Below are 23,989 nucleotides of genomic sequence, written 5' to 3'. Positions count from 1 at the left end.
GTGTAAAATAAAATCAATACTCACTGCTAACTTTCATACTGCCAAAAGCTGAAGGCTGCTGCACTGGCTTGCAGCTCTCCGCAAAGGAGGTGGTTCTGGGCCGCCCTGACATGATCACTCTTCCCGAATCACCCTCTTTTCCTTCCTTCCTCCTTTTCTTCCTTTTGTTTTATGTTGGGGTGTTAGGTTAATGATAAATGCAGCATTAAGTTCTTCCACAAGAAGGAAAAAAAAATAGACTTCTTCCTCTTGGCTTTTCACTCCTTTTGTACAGCTATAAAAAAACAAGCGATGTTTCTCCTTCAAGACAAATCAGTATGGATATTTAACATATAGATGATTTGGGACTGGGAAAAAAATACAGTTCTTTCCCCTCCCTTTCCTTGGAGGGGAAAAAGGGAGGGGAGAATCTTAAAAAATATATATCACGTGAAACGGGGGCAAATACTTGATTGAAAATAAGTACTTTGAATATTATAATTTCCTCGGGGATTTTTTTTCCGAGTCAATGAAGAAGGGAAGCGGCGGAAGGATCACGAGTCTCACGCTTGAAAAGAAGGGGGGATGGGAAGGAGGGAGAGGGAGGGGGGCGGCTCGGAGATGCGACGGGAAACGCTGCGGCTCCGGCAGCGGCGGGATCCGGCGGGCTGACGGCGGGGGCCCGGCGAACTGGAGGGCGGCGGAGTCTCGAGTCAGTCAGAGGCGGGCGGTGGCGGCGGCTCCTCTTCTCATTGCGCCAGGAGCAGCTGCAGGCGGCGGCTGGATCCAGCGGCCATGGCGGCGGCGGTGGCGGAGGCAGCTCCCTTCAGACCCCAGGCAGCGGATCCTCGACTGCTCCCCATACGCCGGGGACATGGGAACCCGGCAACCGCTTCCGTCCCTCGGGGCCCCCTCCCCCGTCCGCGGCACCAGTGCGGCCGCCCTCCCGCCCCTCGCCTCTGCTCGGTGCCGGCTCAGGAAGTGTCCGCGCTTTGCCCCCAGCCCGGAGCCCTGTCAGCGGCTGCGGGGCCGGCTCCTCCTCGCTTCCTTCCTTCCTTTGTCACTCGGCCCGGGCGGCGGCGGCGGCAGCGGCAACAGCAGCACAAGCCTGCATTCGCCCGGGTCGGGGGCTGTTCTGTGTGAGGAGCGCCGTCTGCGCAGCCGCCTAGCTCTTCCCCACTCCCCCTCCCCCCTCCTACTCGTCCTCCGCCTCCTTCCTCCCCCACCCAGCCTTACACCCGCCCAGCGCCCCGCCACCCGCGTAACAGGCGTCTGGGAATCGCCGGCCGAGCCCCGCTCCCGCCCACTTAGGCTACGGTGCCGAAGCCCGAGCGGAGCCAATCACGGACGTCGATTGTTTGTGGCTCCTCCCGGAAAAAGCCGATCGACCTGAGAAACCAATTAGGAAGTGTTGCTGGAAATCCACGCCCAAAAAGCGGAAAATGCCGAAAATAGCCGAACGAAAAGGTGGGTTCTCCTCGTTCAGTGGCTGGCTAGAACAGAAATTCGACAATGGCACCAGTGGCCAATCAAAATCGCCGGCCCTCACGAAAAAGCTTGAAGAGTTAAGGACGGTGAAACCCGGAGTCACTGGTGAAACAGCACGGTCGGGCGCCGTGGCCGCTTTGTAATTGGCCGAAAACTCCGCTGGGAGTGTACCTCCCTCGGTGATTGGCGAAGCGAGGGGGGCTTCCGAGGACAGTCTGGCCAGTCAGAATGTCTCCTCCCTCTCCAGGGTGGAGAGAAGAAGAAAGAAAAGGGAGGGCATCTATAAAACGCCTTCTCATTGGCCTGAACCCTTGTAGCTGGAGTGGGGGCAAAAGGGAAGAGGAGGGAGGCCGAAACCCGTAGCGGCAGCCAATCGGCACTCACTGCCGTCCAATCGCAAGACCTAGATGCAGCGTGATTGGCCTTCCGCCTCCGGCGGCGGTCCCAGGAGCGGAGGGAAGCTCGACTAGGGTCGTGGCGGACCTTGTGACGGGCTTGCCTGCGGCTGCTCTCAGCCGTTGTGGAAACCGCAGATCAGGAGCGCGGGCACTGCGCAGCCGGTCCGAAACTGCTGCGGTCAGCGGCGCTGGGCTCGGAGCGCTCAAGCGAACAGGGAATTTAGGGGCTCTCCCCACCCACGAAGAGGTGCTCTGCCCGGCGCGGCTAAATCTGCGCGCCCGAGCCTCCCCTCCGCCCGGGATAGCGCGTGCCGAGAGTCGGCGTCTTCCCCGAAAGGGCCAGACGGAACTAGGACGCCTACCCGGCCGGGTGCGAACTCTCAGTCGCTAAAATAGTAACAAAGCTTTCAGAGAGGCAGCGCTTCTGGGCGCTCGCGCCCTGCTTAGCTGCAGGGGCCATTGATAGAGAGGCCGACCGCGCCTGGTGTGCGCAGCCAGGCCGGGCCTCCTGGAAACGCCCCTGAGAAATGAGCTCATGCTGGATGCGCGCGCTTCTTGGGCGCGCCTGCCCAGCGCAAAGCGAGCCCCGAAAGCAGGTATGGGGAAATGCCGTCAGGCCGGATATCCTGAAGCCTCCGAGGAAACGGGGAGTCAGAACAGCCCGTAGCTTTTGGTCGTTTGGAACCAGGGTGATCTATAAAAGTACTAGTTAAGTAGGTTTCACACATAGGCCGGTATTCATTGTTCTACAGAGAACCAATTCCTTTGGTTTGCTTTAAGACTGTGAGGTATAGTTACGCCAGGATAGCAGAAAAAGTAGAATGAACAGCTGCCATCCTGACTAATCCCGTGGTGCCTGTAATTTCCATCTGCACAGTCATCCTTTTTGTGAAGATACTATCTCCAGAAAGCACATGTAAAAATACAGTTGATCAGCTTACCTAGCTATTACTTTGAAATACTTGTGAGGGACTTGGAACAAAGTAAGCTTTGATGGGAGACAGGAAAGGTCTAGATAGGGATTGCAGACTCACATGTCTACAAAGGCCAGAAAAGTAAAGCAAATGAATGAAATTGGCCTTGTATATATAAGACAACGGAGAATAATAAGAAATGTGGCAAATTATTGTCCGTGGTGTAACTGAAAGGAGCAGCTGTTCAGCTCTAGCAGATTGTTGCCTACAGGCATGTGGGTCCAGTGTTCTGAGATAGATGGTTTTTTCCCAAGAGAAACCCTAAAACTGGGTTTTTGTGTGAAATCTGTTGTTTTTTTTTTTTTAACATTTATTTATTTATGAGAGGCAGCGGGAGAGGGGCAGAGAGGGAGGGAGACACAGAATCCGAAGCAGGTTCCAGGCTCTGAGCTGTCAACATAGCACCCGATGCGGGGCTCGAACTCACAAACCATGAGATCATGACCTGAACCAAGTCGTATGTTTAACCGACTGAGCCACCCAGGCACCCCTTGAAATCTCTGGGTTTTTAAATGTTGGCAACCAATATTCAGAAATCTGCAGGCTAAACTTAAAACATTCAGAAGTAGACATGGCCAACGTGCAGTAAATTTGTAATATCGAACCTGAACATAGGTTTTATAGCCCATAGAGACTCTTAGTTTTTGCAATTAGAGAAATCATGAGGTCTCTGGATGTCACGGAAGAGGATAAAGAATGTTAAAAGCAAACTCAGTATATGGGAACTTTGTCAGGTGAATGTTGTCTCTCCATGCCATTATGAAAGACCGTTGCTTGAGCCGGGGTGGCTCAGTCAGTTAAGCATAGGACTTCAGCTCAGGTCTTGAGTTCCAGCCCTGCACTGGACTCTGCTGACAGCGCAGAGCCTACCTGGGATTTTCTGTCTCTGACTCTGTCTCCTCTCTCTCTCTCTCTCTCTCTCTCTCTCTCTCTCTCTTTCTCTTTCTCTCTCTCTCAAAAATGAACATTTATTAAAGAGAGAGAGAAAAGACCTTTGCCTCTAGTATCTAAAATGCTGTGAAGCAAAGCTTTAAATCCTGCCTTCCTCTTTACTCCCTATCCCTGCTTCCAATTATACCAGCAGGAAACTGGATGACAAAAGTTCAGGTTATACAAATTGGAAACATGGCTATTCTTGCATATACAACAAAGCACAAAAATAGTCAAACTTACTGCCTCCAAATATTTTGAACTGATGCTGTTAAAAAAAAAGTCTGACCAGGGTGCCTGGGTAGCTCGGTTAAATGTCTGACTGTTGATCTCGGCTCAGGTCATGGTCTCAGTTAGTGAAATCGAGCCCCAAGTTGGGCTGTCTGCCATCAGCTGCTTGGGAGTCTCTCTCTCAAAAAAAAAATCTGACCAACAGAGGGAAATTTTATAGAAAAAAAAAAAGTATTTCAGTCTAGAATTAGGGCGTAAGAAGAGAGAAGTTTATGAGAAAACACAGTACTGAAATTAACATTCAGTGATTCTCTGAACTTTCAAACTCTTGCTTACCTTCTCACCTGTTGTCAACCACTTACCAGTTTACAGTAATTTCTTTAAGTTTATTTATTTTGAGAGAGGGAAAGAGCAAGCAGGGGAGGGATAGAGAGAATCACAAGCAGGCTCCACACTGCCAGTGTGGAGCCTGATTCAGGGCTCAGACTCACAAACTGAGATCATGACTTGAGCCAAAATCCAGAGTCAGACAATTAACTGACTGAGCCATTGGTGGGGGGGGGGGGGGGGGGGGGGGAGGCTATCATAATTTTAATAGTTGATATTTACTGAGTGTTTACAATGTCCCAGACAGTGTTATAAAGTGCTTCACACATACTATCTCAAACTTATAACACTATGCTGTAAGTCTGCACTGACAGTGTGGAGCCTGCTTGAGATTCTCTCTCTCTGCCCTTCCCCTTATCTCTCTCTCTCAAAATAAATAAAAAATAAATTTTAAAATAAAATGCACAATGAACTAGCTTCTATAGTAGTAACAAATATTTGTATAGCAGTTTGCAGTTAGGAAGTACTATCATGTTTATAAAGTTTAGGAAGTACTATTATGAAATTACTGTTTTTACAAACGAGGAAACTATAGAGTAAATGACTTGCTTAAAATCACTTAGCTGCATTTTTAATTGAAACTAGAAGAAAATATAGGCAGGTTTAAGAATGAAGATAGCAAATAGAATATGAGATGCAGTTTAAATGAACCCAGAGTCAACCATTCCAAATAGAAGCCCACAGGCAAACTCTTCATCATAGAACCTAATTTATTTAGCCAGAATATAGCCAACTTAAATGTTGGGTGCTGGTCTTCAAATTTTAATAAGAGATGGTCTCTGTGCTCCGGATACTTGCAGTCAAATACTATGAGATGAACAAGAGTTGGTTAATGAACTCTAGGAAAGCCCTCCAATATCAAGGTCAACGATTAAAAGAAAGGGAAAAATATATTTACATTTATTGAGTGACTATTTAACTTTACCAAAAAACCCCAAGAGATAGGTATTAGCCCTTCTTTTAATAGGTGAAGGAAAAAATAAGGACATCACTCAAGGTCACATGATCAGTAAATGGCAAAGCTGGGATGGGATCTACACCTTAGTCTCTTTCTACTAGCTCACCCTGCCTTCCATCAAAAAATAACATAATTTATAAAATTATATGTGTGTGTGTGATGTTCAGAAATATTAATTCTGATGGCATTTTGGATGACCTTTATTGTTTCCATGCTTTCCAGTATTATCTTCATTTTCCACTTTTACATGTGGAACAAAACACTTAAGAAGAAAAAACAAAGGTAGGAATGCAGAAAAACCAAAAAATCAAATCAAATCAAATAATAAAATAAAATAATAAAAAAATAAAATAGCTCAATTTGGGAATTAACACATTGAAAAGTACAGAGGTACCTTAGTCAATAACTTTTGATAATGTTCCACAGGAAAGTAATCTAACAGGAAAAGGTAAGTAGCAGTTGCTAGACAGGCACTTTTAGAGGGATTCAAGGAGACAATTTCAGGGCTGAGTAGAAAAGAGACCTAGAAAAATAGAGCATCTTTAGAGAATCTGAAGCAACAGAAGAAATGTGCTCCTCCCTCAGTAGTAGGCTTTGACACCAAAAAGAGATTGGTCATTACTGACACTACCATGTAAATGGGTCAATTTTATGTCTAAGGGAGATGAAGTGGACTATTGACTAAATAGGAATCATCAGAGGAATTTAATTTGGCAGCAGTATTGAGCCATTTTGAAAATTATACCCTTTTTTGGGGCGCCTGGGTGGCGCAGTCGGTTGGGCGTCCGACTTCAGCCAGGTCACGATCTCGCAGTCCGTGAGTTCGAGCCCCGCGTCAGGCTCTGGGCTGATGGCTCAGAGCCTGGAGCCTGTTTCCGATTCTGTGTCTCCCTCTCTCTCTGCCCCTCCCCCGTTCATGCTCTGTCTCTCTCTGTCCCAAAAATAAATACATGTTGAAAAAAAAAAAATTAAAAAAAAAAAAAAAAGAAAATTATACCCTTTTTTTAAAGTTTTTATTTTATACCAGTTATTTAACATACAGTTTATAATATTAGTTTCAGGTGTACAATATAGTGATTCAACACTTCCATACAATACCCCAGCGCTAATCACAAGTGCACACCTTAATCCCCATCATCTATTTAACCCATCCCCCCACCCACCTCCCCTCTGGTAATCATCACTTCATTCTCTGTAGTAAGAGTCTGTTTCTTGGTTTATCTCTTTCTCTCTCTTTTTCCCCTTTGCTCATTTGCTTTCTTTCTTGATTCCACATATAAGCAAAATCATACAATATTTATCTTTCTCTGACTTATTTTGCTTAGCATAATACTCTGTAGCTCCATCCATATCACTGTAATTGGCAAGATTTCATTCTTTTTTATGGCTGAATAATATTCCATTGTATATATACATCTTTATCCATTCATCAGTCAATGGACATTTGGGCTGTTTTTGTAATTTGGCTATTAAAGATAATGTTGCTATATCATCAGGGTGCATGTATCCCTTTGAATTAGTATTTTTGCATTCTTTGGGTAAATACCTAGTAGAGCAATTACTGGATTGGATTGTAGGGTAGTTCTATTTTTAGCTTTTTGAGGAAACTCCATACTGTTTTCCAGAATGGCTGCACCAGTTTGCATTCCCACCAACAATGCAAGAGTGTTGCCCTATCTCCACATCTTTGCCAGCACTTGTTTCCTGTGTTGTTGATTTTAGCTATTCTAAGAGGTGTGAAGTGATATTACAGTTTTGATTTACCCTTCCCTGATGATGAGTGATGTTGAGCATCTTTTCATGTGTCTGTTGGCTATCTGTATGTCTTCTTTGGAAAAGTGTCTATTTATGTCTTCTGCCCATTTTTAAATTGTATTATTCATTTTTTGTGTATTGAATTTGATAAGTTCTTGATAGATTTTGGATACTAATCCTTAATCAGATATGTCATTTGCAAATATCTTCTCCCATTCTGTAGGTTGCCTTTTAGTTTTGTTGATTGTTTCGTTTGCTGTGCAAAAGCTTTTTATTTTGATGAAGTCCCAATAGTTCATTTTTGCTTTTGTTTCCCTTTGCCTCAGGAGACATAGCTAGAAAGAAGATGCTACAGCCAGTGTCAAAGAGGTTACTGCCTATGTTCTCTTCTAGGATTTTTATGGTTTCAGGTCTCACATTTAGGCCTTTAATCCATTTTGAATTTATGTATGTATAAGACAACATGTTGCTATCCAGTTTTCCCAACACCATTTGTTGAAAAGACTATCTTTGGAAAATATCTTGGATATTTTTTCTTGATTTGTCAAAGATTAATTGACCATATAGTTGTAGGTTCATTTCTGGGTTTTCTGTTCTGTTCCTCTGACCTATGGGTCTATTTTTGTGCCAGTACCATAATGTTTTGATCACTACAGCTTTTTTTTAAATGTTTATTTATTTATTTTGAAAGAGAGAGAGAGAGAATGCATGGGGGAGGGGCAGAGACAGAGGGCAAGAGAATCCCAAATAGGCTCTGCACTATCAGCAACAGAGCCCAATGTGAAGCTTGATCTCATGGAACCATGAGATGATGACCTGAGAAATCAAGAGCCAGACTTCAAGTTAGGAATTATGAATTGAAGTCCGGAATTGTGATGCCCCCAGCTTGCTTTTCTTTTTCAAGATTGCTTTGGCTGTTCGAGGTCTTCTGTGGTTCCATATATATTTGGATTGTTTATTCTAGCTCTGTGAAAAATGCTGGTAGTATTTTGATAGAGATTGCATTAAATGTGTAAATTGCTTTGGGTAGTATAGACATTTCAAGAATATTTGTTCTTTCAATCTATGAGTGGGGAATGTTTTTCCATTTCTTTGTGTCATCTTCAATTTTTTTCTTCAGTGATTTATAGTTTTCAGAGTACAGGTCTTTCACCTCTTCGGTTAAGTTTATACATAGGTATCTTACTGTTTTTGGTGCAGTTGTAAAGGATTGATTCCTAAATTTCTCTTTCTGCTATTTCATTATTGGTATACAGAAATACAATGAATTTCTGTACATTGATTTTATACCCTGTAACTTTACTGAATTTATCAATTCTAGCAGTTTTTTAGTGGAAACTTTCAGGTTTTCTATAGATAGTATCATGTCATCTACAAATACCAAAAGTTTGATTTCTTCCTTGCCAATTTGAATGCCTTTTATTTCTTTTTGTTGTCTGATTGCTAACACTAGGACTTCCAGTACTATGTTAAATAAAAGTGGAAAGAATGGACATCCTGCCCTGTTCCTGACTATAGAGGAAAAGCTCAGTTTTTCCCCATTTAGGACATTAACTGGGTTTTTCATATATGGTCTTTATTGTGTTGAGGTATGTTCCCTTTCAACCTACGTTATTGAGAGTTTTTATCATGAATGGAGGTTGTACTTTGTCAAATGCTTTTTCTTCATCTATTGAAATGATACGGTTCTTATCCTTTGTTTTACTAATGTGATGTATCATATTGATTGATTTGTGAGTATTGAACTACACTTGCAACACAGGAATAAATCCCATTTGATCATGGTGAGTGATTTTTTTTTTTAATGTATTGTTGGATTTGGTTTGCTAGTATTTTACTGAGAATTTTTACATCCATGTTCATCAGGGATATTGGCCTGTAGTTCTTGGTTTTTATTGGAGTCTTTATCTGGTTTTGGTATCAGGGTAATGCTGGCCTCATAGAATGAATTTGGAACTTTTCCTTCCTTTTCTATTTTTTGCAAAAGTTTGAGAAGAATTAGTATTAACTCTTCTTTAAATGTTTGGTAGAATTCACCTCTGAAGCCACCTGGTCCTGTTTTGATTACTGATTCAATTTCTCTGCTGGTTATTGGTCTGTTCAAGTTTTTTATTTCCAAAACTGTTTCAGTTTTGGTAGTTTATATATCTCTAGAAATTTATGCATTTCTTCCAGGTTGCCCAATTTGTTGGCATATAGTTTTTCATAATAGTCTCTTATAATTGTTTGCATTTCTGTGGTGTTGGTTATTCCTCCGTCTCATTTGTGATTTTATTTATTTGGCTCCTTTCTCTTTTCTTTTTGACAAGTCTGGCTAGAGGTTTATCAATTAGATTATTTTTTGTCAAAGAACCAGCTCCTGGTTTCTTTGATCTATTGATTTTTTAGTTTCTATATCATGTATTTCTGCCCTAATCTTTATTATTTCCTTCCTTCTGATAACTTTAGACTTCATTTTTTCTCCCTAACTTCTTTAGATGTAAGGTTAGGTTGTCTATTTGAGATTTTTCTTGCTTCTTGAGGTAGACCTATATTGCTATATATTTCCCTCTTAAGACCACTTTTGCTGCATCCCAAAGGTTTTGAACTGTTGTGTCTTCATTTTCATTTCTTTCCATGTACTTTTTAAAATTTCTTCTTTGATTTCCTGGTTGACTCATTAATTGTTTAGTAGCATGTTCTTTAACCTCCATGTATTTGTGGTCTTTCCAGATTTTTTTCTTGTGGTTGACTTCTAGTTTCATAGCATTGTGGTCAGAAAAGTTGCATAGTATGATTTCAGTATTTTTTGTTGTTGTTGTTGAGGCCTGTTTTGTGACCTAATATGTGATCCATTCTGGAGAATGTTCAATGTGCACTTGAAAAGAATGTGTATTCTGCTGTTTTAGGGATGGAATGTTCTGAATATATCTGTGAAGTCCCATCTGGTCCAGTGTGTCATTCAAAGCCATTTTTTCCTTGTTTTTTTCTGTTTACATGACCTATCCATTGATGTAAGTGGGGTGTTAAAGTCCTCTAGTATTATCAATTCATTCCTTTAGGTTTGTTATTGATTGTTTTTATATTTGGGTGCTTTCATGTTGGGTGCATAAATATTTACAATTGAATTGTTCCCCTTTATGATTATATAGTGCCCTCTTTATCTTTTGTTAGAGTCTTTGTTTTAAAGTCTAGTTTGTCCAATATAAATATTGCTACTCCAGGTTTCTTTTGACATCCATTTGCATGATAAATGTTTCTCCATTCCTTTACTTTCCATCTGTAGATATCCTTAGCTGTAAAAGTAAGTCTCTTGTAGGCAGCACATAGATGGGTCTTTTTTGTTTGTTTGTTTGTTTGTTTGTTTGTTTGTTTTTATCCATTCTAACACCCTACACCTTTTGACTGGCATGTTTAGTCCCTTTACAGTCAAAGTAATTATTGACAGATATGTATTTATTGCCATTTTATTACTTATTTTGTCATGGTTTCTGGTTATTTTCTGATCCACTCTTTTCTTTGTCACTTTTGGTCTCTGCTTTCCACTCAAAGAATCCCCTTTAATGAAAATTGTACCCTTTGATCAACAATAAATTTAAATCATCTGAGACACCATGGTAGGTGTTTGGAGCACATAAGCCTTTATATAGTAGTTGAAATTTTTCTCTATTTACTGATGAGAAAACTGAGGAACAAGAGATTAAGTGACTTTTCAGTCATATTTGACTTTTAACTATATTGACCCTCACAGGTTGAAGTGATTCCTACAGATATAGATGACAGATTTTACTAACAGTGCAAGAGTAAGTGAATGAACAAAATAGCAAAGTTAACATTCTCCTACTCTTGGTAGAAACGCTTCCTCATTCACATTGTTAGGTGAAAATAATGAGCTAATCAAATTTGACAAGAAATTGGCCTGAAATTTTGAAATTCTTGAGAAAAATTTTGCAAATACCAAGTTACCATCCACTATTGGTAAAGTCAACGCTTACCCTAAGTTTAAATATGATTGAGGGGCACCTGGGTGGCTCAGTCGATTAAGCTTCAGACTTCAGCTGAGGTCATGATCTCGTGGTTCACGAGTTCGAGCCCTATGTCAGGCTCTGGGCTGACAGCTCAGAGCCTGGAGCCTGCTTCAGATTCTGTGTTTCCCTCTCTTTCTACCCCTCTCCCATTCATGCTCTGTCTCTATCTCTCAAAAATAAATATTTAAAAAATTATATTTTAAAATATTGTTTCTTATACCTTATCCTTTTTTATTCTTGTATGTGTCTTATATGTGCATATCACATTAGGTCAAGAATATATGTTTTGTAAATATGCAGATTATATTGGAGCTGATATTAACTTTTTTTTTACTAGTAGGATATAAGATCATAAAAGTTTCTAGACCACTATTTTAAACAAAGGTCAGGTTTCCAGATGGGTAAAGGGAAGAACATTCCAGGCAAAGAGAAGAGGTTATTCAATGCCAGAAATGTATGTAATGAGGTATTCAGAGAGCTGGAGGTAGTTTGAAATTATGCATATAGGATTAGCATATAAGGGGTGCCTGGATAGCTCAGTCAGTTAAACATCTGCATCTTGATTTCAGCTCAGGTCTTGATCTTAGGGTAGTGAGTTCAAGCCCTGCATTGGGCTCTGCACTGGGTGTGAAGCCAACTTAAAAAAAAAAAAAAAAAATTGGAGCACCTGAGTGGTCCAGTTGGTTAAGCAACCTGTTTTGGCTCAGGTCATGATCTTACCGTTCATGAGTTTGAGCCCCACATTGGGCTCTGCGTTGACAGTGCAGAGCCTGCTTGGGATTTTTTCTCTCTGCCTCTTTCTCAGCCCCTCCTACGTCTCTTTCTGTCTCAAAATAAATAAGTAAACTTAAAAAATTAATAAAATTTTTTAAGAATATTACCATATAAGATACAGACTTAGAGAAAATATGGGAAAACAATAATCAGATAATAGAAGTGTAGTTAGGTTAACTATATTATGTCCATATTATGCAGCCAGTAAAAATGTAAAGACTAAAAGCAACTCAGAAACAATACTAATTGAAAAATATAGGACTTCACATTATATGTTACCATATTTCCAATTCTGCAAAATATATATACATTCAGATCAAGCCTGAAAAGGAAGACAGAAATTACAATGATTCTGTTAACATATCAGCATATTTAATTATAGATGAAAATATTAACTTTAAATGTTTTCATTTAATATTTATACAATAAATCTGATATTAAAGGAAATTTGCCTCCAGACTAATTTCTTCACTGTGATTCACATATTCCTCAGAAAGCCTCTCTAGGGTGCCTGGGTGGCTCAGTGCATTGAGCCTCCGACTCTTGATTTTGGTTCAGGCCATGATCCCAGGGTCATGGGCTCAAGCACTGATTGGGGTTCTGTGCTGAGCACGGAGCCTGCTTGAGATTCTTTCTCTCCCTCTGCTCCTCTCCCCAACACGTGCTCTCTCTCTCTCTCTCTCTCTCTCTCTCTCTTTCTCAAAAAAAAAAGGAGTGGGTTGCGCCTGGGTGGCTCAGTTGGTTGAGCTTCCTTCCGAGCTTCAGCTCAGGTCATGATCTCACAGCGGGTGAGTTCAAGGCCCACCTCAGGCTCTGTGCTGACAGCTCAGGGCCTGGAGCCTGCTTCGGATTCTGTGTCCCCCTCTCTCTGCCCCTCTCCCCCTCACACTCTGTCTCACTCTCAAAATAAATAAAAAACATTTAAAAAAAAAATTTTTTTTAAGCCTCTGATTACATGGAATTCCTCAGCAACACTATCCACCACTAACATTTCTATTGATAATCCTTTGTAATGTGACTTAAATTAATAAGTCTAGCCAGTATCTACTGAGTACATACTATATGCAAGACATTTGTTAGATACCTGATATAAAGAGGTATATTAGCCACATGAGTGGCTCTGTGCCCTTGGGCAACTTATCTTATAGGGAAACAAACACATGGTAAGTTAAATAATTATTTAAAATCACAATTTGAACCCATAAAAAACTTACAAGCCAGAACACAATTTGCTCAAATGAATTTTCATGCTGTCCTATTTATAATAAGTGAGTGGAAAACACTTCAGTCTAAAGTGGATCTTAAAGGATAAGTACTAGGATTTGGAGATGAAGAAAGGAGAGAGGAAGTAAATTATTTTCCACTACTTCATTTCCAACCCATCAGACAAACCCCCTTCTTAGTAAATTCTGAGGGGGTGGAGCTGTCAGAGCAACTGAGGGCAATGTGAGTCTATTTATCTGACTTTAGAAAAACCAGTCTGGTTAGAACAGAAAGCTGATAGAAGAGACTAATGGAAGATAAGGTTTAAAAGGTAGTTTGGGGCCAGATTTGAATGTTACACCAAGAAATCCAGGCTTTGTCTTGTAGACATTGGAGAATTATGGGAGGCATTTTAGCGGATATAAAATGTTGTCACTGCAGGAAAGCCTCTGAGGTAACACTTGTGTGGTTGCTGAATATGTGCCCAGGATAACAAGACATATCATACTTGGTCATGGTTGTTCCAATGACGTGGGCCCAAATGGGAAAGTAATAGGTGACTACCCAAAAAGGACAGTGTTTGAAATATTGCCACTGTGAAGTAGACTCTGGTTATATTAAAAGTTTCATATCAAGCCTTTGATAGGTCATATATAAACACTCTAATTTTACTATCCAAAGGACTGTACGATGTAAGATAACAAACCTTTGATGAATCAATCCTTTTAGTTTTTTATGCTTGTCACATTTCTGCTCCTAAGAGGGCATATTGTGTTGTTAATATATTATTACTAATTAGATTATTTGGGGCTATTTCAATATTATTCCATTTCTATTCACATTTTTTCAGAAGAACTTTTTTAGACAACTGTAAGTACTTTGTGTTGATTGAATACTTTGACTTAAGCATACTTCTCTACAACAAATTCTAGGTAGTTCAGCCTTGTTTTATGTGCATTATAATGTAATAGATACAGGCCTGAGAAGTTCTCAGTCAGAACAAAAGTTTGGGAACTCATTAGCTGGCACCAAATCAGAAATGGTCAAATTTTTCTTCTTTACATGGAATAGGACTATTTCAGAATAGAACAAAAATATTTAGGTCTTTATATAATGTTGATGGTAAATGTGGAAGCGATGAAAAAACTGGCATTCTGTTTCTTGGCTATTGAATACCTTTGACTCGGAGCGAAAACTTGAAAAAGAAATATTGAAGTCCCGTGGATTATCGAGAAGAAATTCCAGAATGCAGAGAGGGCCAATCACTGGATTGTGGCCACTAAGATGCATCATTGCTCAACTTCATTCCTATACCTGTAGGATGGAATTCTACAAGGGAATGGGAGAGAACACACAAAGCCCCAAGGAATGTGTGTTCCTATGTAACTTCCCAATCAGACAGTAGTAGAAAATGCCAGATATCAGACCAGAAAGGGTTTTTGTGGGAGAGGGTTTATAATTCAGTTTTGTAAACCCATTAATATTTCAGCACGTCTGTTATTCCTTATTTTTACAATTTACATTGTGTATGCATTAGCAGTGTCCAGTGCTTGAAGATGAAAGTAATAACTTAGGAAAAATAACTACTAATATTTCCCTAAATAACTCTTACTACTGTTTTAGGAGCATTCAGGAGTCTCAGGAAAGTACTAATTCAGCCAGTTTGTGGACCACTACTTTAAACAAAGTTCAGTTTTCCAGATGGGTAAAAGAAAGAACATTCCAGACAAAGAGAAGAGGTTATGTAATGCCGGACATGTATGTTAAGAGGTATTTAGAGAGCTGGAGGTAGTTTGAATCTACGTATGATTAGCATGTAAGATACAGACCTAGAGAAAATAAAGGAAAACAGGATCAGTAATAGAGGTGTGGTTAGGTAAATTATATTCTGTCCATATTATGTGGTCAGTAAGAAATGCAGGTTTGGGTTTTTTTTTTTGTTTTTGAGGAATCGACCAGCGTGAGACAGCTGAACACACACCCGCCACTCCCCCCACCCGACCCTGTCAGCACTCTACTTTCTCCAACCATTACCTGAGAATTTGAATACAGTTTTCCCACTTAGTCTTCTTATCAAAAGTGATCCAATTATCCTAATTTTTATCATTAAACTCTTTGGCTGTGATTCTATACATTTTATAAGTTTTGCTAGTCTGCACTGGAAAAGAGGAAAAGACCCACTACTGAATATCCTGACACCACTAGGAAGTGCCTATTGTACATTCTCTGTGTGCCCACAACTATGCCAGAGGTGGTGGGAAATACATTTGCTCACAGCAAATTGAGAAAACTGCTGTATATGTTTCAAAACCTGGCTATGGTCTGTTCATCTGCATTTTTAAAATATTTTCAATGTCAACAGGGTATGAGCCCTTTTAGAATTAAAACTAAATCCCTTACAGAGCCAAGTCAGCTGGAACTCTCAGTAAGTAAACTATTCTGTGGAGGTTAAGCTTTTAATCTGGCATGAGAGGAGTTAAAGTGAAGTACTTCTAAGCATAAGAGAAGCCATTGAGTGATAAAAAAGCCATTGAGTGGCCCAAAGAGGACATACATGTAGTTTGCCTTTATATCTAACTTTCTCTCCAACTTAAATGAAATTACATGGAAATATAAAGCATCTCTCTTGATCTCAGTTGATGTTGTACACATAGTAGTAACTCAAAAAGAGTTGGCAAAATGAGCAATATGATTGCACTTGAAAAGTGAAACATAATTGTAATGATTAAAATTACAGTTTTATAAAATATTTGCATATGGGGGCGCCTGGGTGGCTCAGTCAGTTAAGCATCAGACTTCGGCTCAGGTCATGATCTTCGTGGCTGAGTTCGAGCCCCGGTTCAGGGTCTGTGTTGAAAGCTCAGACCCTGGAGCCTACTTCAGATTCTGTGTCTCCCTCCTTCTGTGCCCCTCCTTGGCTCATGCTCTGTCTCTCTCTCCCTCTCAAAAATAAATAAACATTAGAGAAATAAAAAATAAAATATTTGCATATGGGCAAGGACCCAGAGAAAATGTCCAAGAATAAAAAGTTGCTTGATTCATTCATTTGTTGGTTTTCTGAATGTTTTTTCTTACATTTAAAATGTTTCCATTATTGTTGCTACATATAATTTGAGTATCAATTTTATTAAATTAAATGCATTCAAATATAACTTCTCTGTTAGGACAAAGTTCTGTCCACCACTGGGGTTCAAACATGTCTTGGCATATCCAGAAAATTGGTGGGTTTAGGCAACCAAGAAATGATTTACATATGGGTTTTGGCAGAAAGACTGTCAAGAAGTGTGGACACCATCGACAAGGGGGTTTATCCAGGCTATTTTTCAATCCATTTGCACTGCTACAATGCACTAGGCCAGTGTCCCAATTGGTCAATGCCCATGTCATGCTATATCTTGGATGTCATGCTATATCTTAGATATCATTCTTGGATTGAGGGTATATGCTTACCTATCTGGAAGATTCATTCTCTAATGCAGCTTCATTGACTCCTCTTGGAAAACACCATAAGCAGAAATAGCAGTGCATTAAAATCTTTATTACATCACTTATAATCCATAAATGAGTAATTAGGGCTTTTTTTCCCACTTCTTGGAGGAAATACAACATAATTTTGCAGTATTGGAGTCTCCAGAAAACACAAAAGTATTTTAATTTCTTGAAGGCTACAATGGAGATCATGAAAACGTCCAGTAGAAGGTGGTGGTGACCTGGTCTAATGGGGCTGGTTCAATGATTAATATCACAAGTGTTCAATGACAACAGAAACTTTAGCAACACACATCCATGTGGCCACAGATAAGTCTCGTTCTTGAAACCACATAAAACACTGTCTCAGGGCTCTCAAAAATTATGAGCAGAGTATTTTGCAAGGAGCTGGAGGTCCTGCACCAGCAAGCAAAGGCAGGAGCCAATGAAATAAGGCTTGTAACACCATTAGTAATACATTCATAATCATAGGTTTTAGTTCATAAGGAATATGAGATGTGAGAAGTGAATCTGCTATTCTTTCACTCAATTCTTTCACTCATTCCCACTTCCCACATGCTTATTATTTGTGTGAATATAGGGAACTGAATGTACTGATAGTTTTTAAAAATACAGGGCATATTGGGGCACCTGGGTGGCTCAGTTGGTTGAGTGTCTGACTCTTGATTTCAGCTCAAGTCATGATCCCAGAGTCATGGGATCAAGCCCCATGTGGGGCTCTGTGCTGAGCATGGAGCCTGGAGCTTGCTTAAGATTCTCTCTCTCTCCTTCTTTCTCTCACCCTCTTCCCGTCTCGCCCACTTGCATGGCCTCTCTCTCTCTCTCTCAAAATAATAATAATAATAATAACGGGACATATTTTTTGTATAACATTTCCATAAATGGTAATTAAATACAATTCTTCATCTGGTGTTCAACCAAAGAAATAGTGATATGTTCCAATACTGGAAGAAAAATAGCTGGACTGAATTTATTGATATTTAAGGTCTTAAAAGACTTAAATTACCAGGGTAATTTTAGATATTTGTGATTCGCACCTAAAATGCTATTCTTAGCACCTAAACCTTGCCAAAGAGGCAACTCCAGGATTTCACCTTTTATGCATAGTGCTTAATAATTTATAATGAACATTATAGTATTGGGTGTGTAATGAAACCTATAAGGTAGATAAGACAGCTAATATTATTCCCATTTTACAGATTAAAAAAATAGTGGCAAAGAGAACTGTAACTAGCTTTTTGGGCTCAACTTTAACACATTGATCAATAATTGTTCACTGAGCAGCCATAGATCTATGACATCCACTATGTTCTCAGAATAATATTTTTCTTTTTTTTTTTTATTTTTTTATGTTTATTTTATTTTTGAGAAAGAGAGAGACAGAGCACAAGCAGGAGAGGGGCAGAGAGGGAGGGAGACACAGAATCCGAAGCAGGCTCCAGGCTCTGAGCTGTCAGCACAGACACCCACGCGGGGCTCGAACCCACACACCGTGAGATCATGACCTGAGTTGAAATCGGCACTCAACCAACTGAGCCATCCAGGTGCCCCAGAAAAATATTTTTCTAAAGACATGAAGTTATGCTCTGAGCAGGCTAGAGAACTCATGAACTGCAGGCAGTTTATAAGGTGACCTCCTTTAAAAAAGAATTTCATGGGCCTTCTTTTTTCTCAATGGCCTATTCCTTTATGTTTTGTAGTGACCAGTGTTTAATAATTACATAAAAATAAACAGATGCCTTGGAAACCAATACACTTGAAGTACAAGACAGTGTTTATGGTATCTGATAGATGAATTGGAGATTTTTTAAAAGGAAAGATGTATACATAGGGTCCCACCAGATTTGAAGTATGGTTACAATTGGAATTTAATTAGTGAACACTGAGGGGCGCCTGGGTGGCTCAGCCGGTCAAGCGGCCGACTTCGGCTCAGGTCATGATCTCACACTCCGTGAGTTAGAGCCCCGCGTTGGGCTCTGTGCCGACAGCTCAGAGCCTGGAGCCTGTTTCAGATTCTGTGTCTCCCTCTCTCTGACCCTCCCCCGTTCATGCTCTGTCTCTCTCTGTCTCAAAAATAAATAAATGTTAAAAAAAAAAAATTGTTAATTAGTGAACACTGAGTATCTATTATATACAAAGTATTATTCTTTTTTTTTAACATTTACTTATTTTTGAGAGATAAAGAGAGAGCGTGAGTTGGGGAGGGCCAGAGAGAGAGGGAGATACAGAATCTGAAGCAGGCTACAGGCTCTGAGCTGTCGGCACAGAGCCCAATGCGGGGCTCGAACTTACTGACTGCGAGATCCTGACCTGAGCTGAAGTCGGACACTTAATCAACTGAACCACTCAGGCACCCTTACAAAGTATTATTCTTCTTTTCTTTTCTTTTTTTTTTTTTTTTAAATTTTTTTTTAACGTTTATTTACTTTTGAGACAGAGAGAGACAGAGCATGAACGGGGTTGGGTCAGAGAGAGAGGGAGACACAGAATCCGAAGCAGGCTCCAGGCTCTGAGCTGTCAGCACAGAGCCCGACCCGGGGCTCGAACCCACAGACCCCGAGATCACGACCTGAGCCGAAGTTGGACGCTCAACCGACTGAGCCACCCAGGCGCCCCCAAAGTATTATTCTTAATGGAAGCGAATCAAAAAAAGAATACAAGACATGATCAGTACCCTTAATAATTTTTAATTTGGCTAGAAGGGATAAGATATAGATTCGGTATATCGAAGGTCCTCAACAAATATTTATTTAATGAATGGTTGAATGGATGACTATAAGAGATTATTATTGGTCCAAGGTAGCATGTGACATATACCAAGAAAATGAGGAAATATGTGTATGCATGTGTGTATTTAAAAAAAAAGACTGCAGGGCGCCTGGGTGGCTTAGTCAGTTAAGCAGCTGATGTCAGCCCAGGTCATGATCTCGTGGTTCATGAGTTTGAGTCCTGCATTGGGCTCTGTGCAGACAGCTCAGAGCCTGGAGCCTGCTTCAGACTCTGTGTCTCCCTCTCTTTCTGCCCCTCCCCTGCTCACACTGTCTCTCTGTCTCTCAAAAATAAATAAACGTTAAAAAAATTTTTAAAAAAGACTGCAAAATGATATATTTATCATTAAGAAGTCCTCTATAGGTAGAGTCAGAATTATGAAGGTGAGGTAAGGTTGCAAAGGAATTTTGAATAGATAAAAAAAAATAAGCTAAGGAAATCAGAGGTTAGAGGTAAGAGTACAGTAAGAAGATATGGGGATACTGTTTACCTTAGACACAACTCATGACATTATTGAAGCAACCTGAAGTATGAGGCTCACTCAAGAAGCCAAGAATTGGCACAGAAGTAAGTATTCCTCTATCTAAGGTTAGATTCACATTACTTGCTAATACAGTGGGAAATGGAGTGGCAGTTTGGAATTTCCCTCATAAAGAAAAAACAAATTAAATTGAGATCATTCATATTGAGATTTTGTACCTTTGCAGGGACAGTGGCAATCTATAGGATTTGGGCAAAGATATACTGAAATTTATCTCCAAAGTGAATGAGTCAAAACTTGCAAATTTTATTTATTTTTTTTTTAATTTTTTTTAAACTTTATTTATTTTTGAGAGAAGACAGAGTGTGAGCAAGGGAGAAGCTGAGGGGAGGGAGACACAGAATCAGAAGCAGGCTCCAGGCGCTGAGCTGCCAGCACAGACCCTGACACGGGACCTGAACTCATGAACCATGAGATCATGACCTGAGCCGAACTCAGACGCTCAACTGACTGAGCCACCCAGGCCCCCCAAAACTTGCAAATTTTAGAGACTGGCTGAAGCCTCATCAAGCAATCAAATGGATTTTTTTTTTCTTTTGGAAAATGACCCAGAACCCAGTGAATCTGGGGACAAACTTAAGTGCTCTTGCCAGGTAGCCATTTAGAAGACTGGTTCCTTGCCTTGAACTTTATTTTTGAAACTATAACCTATTGGCATCCAAATGACAATTTATGAAAGAGGTCTCATCATGTTCCCTAAAGAAACAACTTGTTCTCTGCCAAAATTAGGATTACCTTGCTTTAGGAAGAGGATGCATACTCTACTGACAGCCAAATGATGATTTGCCAGAAATATCACTCCATTGTGATATTTGAGGCACCAAGGAACCTCACATAACCCAGAAGGCAGAGGGTAGTAGAGATGGCCTTCTAGACAGTGAATGGGGAACATGCTGAAGGCTGTTCTGAAGGCAAAATAGTAGTAACTGGGCATTGCACTAACTTAATGACCTGGCAAATTAGAAACCACCTTGGTAAAGGTGAATCCTTGGGTGGGGGTTTTAAACCCCAAGTGGTAAAGCCTAAGGATAGGCTTCACCGAAAAATGAGTGAGTACCTGTGGCATGATTTATTCCATTTCTGTACCCTGGCTAACATGGATAAAATAGATAATTTAGTCTCAAGGTCCTTCTCAACCTACATAGCACATTAAGTAGTCACACTTATCAATGGGAATTGTCAAGTCATTTAAAACCCATTTCCGGGGCGCCTGGGTGGCGCAGTCGGTTAAGCGTCCGACTTCAGCCAGGTCACGATCTCGCGGTCTGTGAGTTCGAGCCCCGCGTCAGGCTCTGGGCTGATGGCTCGGAGCCTGGAGCCTGTTTCCGATTCTGTGTCTCCCTCTCTCTCTGCCCCTCCCCCGTTCATGCTCTGTCTCTCTCTGTCCCAAAAATAAATAAAAAACGTTGACAAAAAAATTTAAAAAAAATAAAATAAAAAAAAAAAACCCATTTCCTTGCCTATGGATTGCTCCCATGTGATAGATGTTCACTCCATCTTTGAATGAGAAGGTAATAGTCCTGACAAGCACTTGGCTGTGGAAGGGGCTCTCATCTCACAAGAGGTTGGAGGACATAACTGAATCAATATACACTCAGGAAGATGTCTAGGAAGTCAGGGATCCCATCTACCATCCTGCTGACCCCAGGAGGTGGACTTCCACACTTCATTACTCATGGACCACTCCATGAATAACTGTTCTGAGTAGCCATCAGCTGAGAGAACCTTTCCATAATGAAATTCTTTTTTTTTTTTTTTAATTAAAAAATTTTTTTTAATTTTATTTTTTTTAAGACAGAGAGAGACAGGGCATGAGTGGGGATGGGGCAGAGAGAGAGGGAGACACAGAATCCGAAGCAGGCTCCAGGCTCTGAGCTGTCAGCACAGAGCCCGACATGGTGCTCAAACTCACAAGCTATGAGATCATGACCTGAGCCAAAGTCGGATGCTCAACTGACTGAGCCACCCGGGTGCCCCCATAATGAAATTCTAACGCAGCCAAGATGCCTAACAGAGTCTGTGGTTAGTTACTTCTTGGCCTTGACTTTGGATTGTTTTTGTTTTTAGAAAATACTCGGGTTTTGAGGGGATGAAATGAGACAGCACCTGTGAAAACGGTTTGGATATTTTGAAGGCCTGCACTCATGTAGGAGCATGGGTGAAGATGATTACTGGGAGATAGCAAGAAGGTAAGCCCTGCATTTTTCCCCAGGTTGACTATTTTTTATTTAATTATCTCTTTTCATTAAGACTAGAGTGGGCTCTTTTCCCTTCCGGGAGGCAAAAATAATGAGATATTTGTCTTGACTTTGCTATCATTGTGTATGCATGACATCCCCAGATCCACTCCACTGCATCCTACACACAAGTCAGACTGACCTAACTCCCACACCACTTTCAGCACTTCACCCAGCTGCTCAGGAACCTAACTTGATCCTCCTGTCTGTTGTAGAAAATTCAAGCTCTTCTGTCTTGCATTCAAAGTCCTCATTCAACTGCCTACCCCAGCCACTTACCCACCAGTCGCCACCACCTCTTAAATCTCACCTCTTCCTGCTTCACATTGCAGAAGCAAGTACGGTTGGAACTGACAGTCATCAAAAAGATGATGCTCATCTAATCCTTCCATTTCATACTTCGGGAACCTAAGGGCCTGAAAGGGTGGGTGATATTTCAAGGCCACACACAGTGGCCTTCCACTGTGGCCAAGATAACATGCTTTCCATTCCTCCACACAACTTGGTCCTTGGGTCCTAAGCACTGGGACAGGATGAGTAGGACTGGCACCTGGGGAACAATGTGGTATGGGATAAATGATGCATGAAACAATAATGAGAATTAAAAACTCAATGCTCTTGCAACAGACTGTGTTTGTAGCAAATGACCTTTATGTAGAATTTGCTATCCTCTTAATAAGGAATTCATTAAAGTTTGGAGTTAATCTGTAAATTTTTGTTCTACTGGCTTTGGAAGGGAAATTTGTGACAATTGTCTTCTATGTAAATAGACTAAATGGTTAATATCATTTTCAGGTATGTCAGGGTTTCCCTGGGGAATGGCCCATTGGGTTATTATTGTTTGCCAAGTTTTTCCTCTGAATTGAAACTAACAAGGTCATTCCAAGGGTAACTGTATTGGGGAACCTCAGTACAATGACCCTGTTACAGCCTGCCCAACTAGAAGCTAGGAAACCACACCTTCTTTAGAAGGTTTATGCAGTAGAAAATGGGAGGTGGTTTGTGATTTAAAACCTTACTGATTGTCACAAATGGCAGGAAGACAAAAAAAGTGAAGGAAAAGGTTTGATTATAAGAAATATTGTTAAAGAAAATGAAAGGAAGTTTTGCAAAAGTTCAAATACATAATGCAATTTAAAGTGAGACTGATCAACTTTCCACATCTGCTTTGATGAGTAGATAAGAATACCTATAATTTGTGTATTAAGTATTTGAATATAAATTGCTCCTTATAAATTGAGGGTGGTTTTTTATAAATTTTCTTTAGCATTTAAATCATCACATGGAACTTAAAAAAAATAAATATGCTCATTTGTACATATACATAGACGGTAGGTAGTACTTATTCAGATTATTAAAAATTTCAAAAAACAGAGCCTGAATTAATGAAGTTTTAATATGCCTACAAGTAAGTATATTAGTCTAAATGTCCAGATTAAGATTTAGTACTTTTCAGACTTTAGCACCTAAAACATATCCCTAGGATGTGACTATAACAAAGCTCAAAGGAGCAGACTTTGTCCTCTATACCACAAAATAAAAAATGGTTGTTTGTTTTGATACAAATATGCACTTTAAACCCTCCCCCCTCACACACACATACATGCACACACATAAATCCTCCAATATTCAGGAAGATGCATCATTTCATCTGTGGCTCCCATCTTTTTAAATATTTATTTATTTTTGGGAGAGAGAGACACAGAGACACACACACACACACACACACACACACACACACACACACACACACACAAAACATGAGTGGGGGAAGGGCAGAGAGAGATGGAGACACAGAATCTGAAGCAGGTTCCAGGCTCTGAGCTGTCAGCACAGAGCCCGACGCAGGGCTTGAATTCACAAACTGAA

At 40.5% G+C, this 23,989-nt stretch overlaps 2 protein-coding genes across 5 annotated transcripts in view; one reads left to right on the top strand and one right to left on the bottom strand.

The window, feature by feature from the left end:
- GSK3B (glycogen synthase kinase 3 beta) overlaps positions 1 to 707 on the bottom strand; it is a 195,490-nt gene extending 194,783 nt beyond the window's left edge. The window contains exon 1 of one of the 3 annotated variants that reach the window (XM_058731277.1): positions 25 to 707. In XM_058731277.1, the coding sequence (XP_058587260.1) occupies positions 25 to 112 (88 nt within the window). In that variant the 5' untranslated portion in view covers positions 113 to 707. The remainder of the gene's footprint in view (positions 1 to 24) is intronic. The other 2 variants (XM_058731275.1, XM_058731276.1) reach the window with 2 other exon arrangements.
- On the top strand, positions 509 to 22,669 carry LOC131512494 (uncharacterized). 2 transcript variants are annotated; one of them, XM_058731278.1, is made up of 2 exons: positions 509 to 2,461; positions 21,951 to 22,669. In XM_058731278.1, the coding sequence occupies exon 1, from the start codon at positions 509 to 511 to the stop codon at positions 1,370 to 1,372; it is 864 nt and encodes a 287-aa protein (XP_058587261.1). In that variant the 3' UTR covers positions 1,373 to 2,461; positions 21,951 to 22,669. The 2 variants fall into 2 exon arrangements, with proteins under 2 accessions (XP_058587261.1, XP_058587262.1); XM_058731279.1 differs by having other exon boundaries at positions 509 to 1,446; positions 21,951 to 22,425.
- The last annotated feature ends 1,320 nt before the right edge of the window (positions 22,670 to 23,989 follow it).

This window comes from Neofelis nebulosa, chromosome 5, assembly GCF_028018385.1.
Source record: "Neofelis nebulosa isolate mNeoNeb1 chromosome 5, mNeoNeb1.pri, whole genome shotgun sequence".
Lineage (NCBI taxonomy): Eukaryota > Metazoa > Chordata > Mammalia > Carnivora > Felidae > Neofelis > Neofelis nebulosa.
The sequence above is the reverse complement of the archived record's forward strand: the minus strand, read 5'-3'. Positions and strand labels throughout refer to the sequence as shown.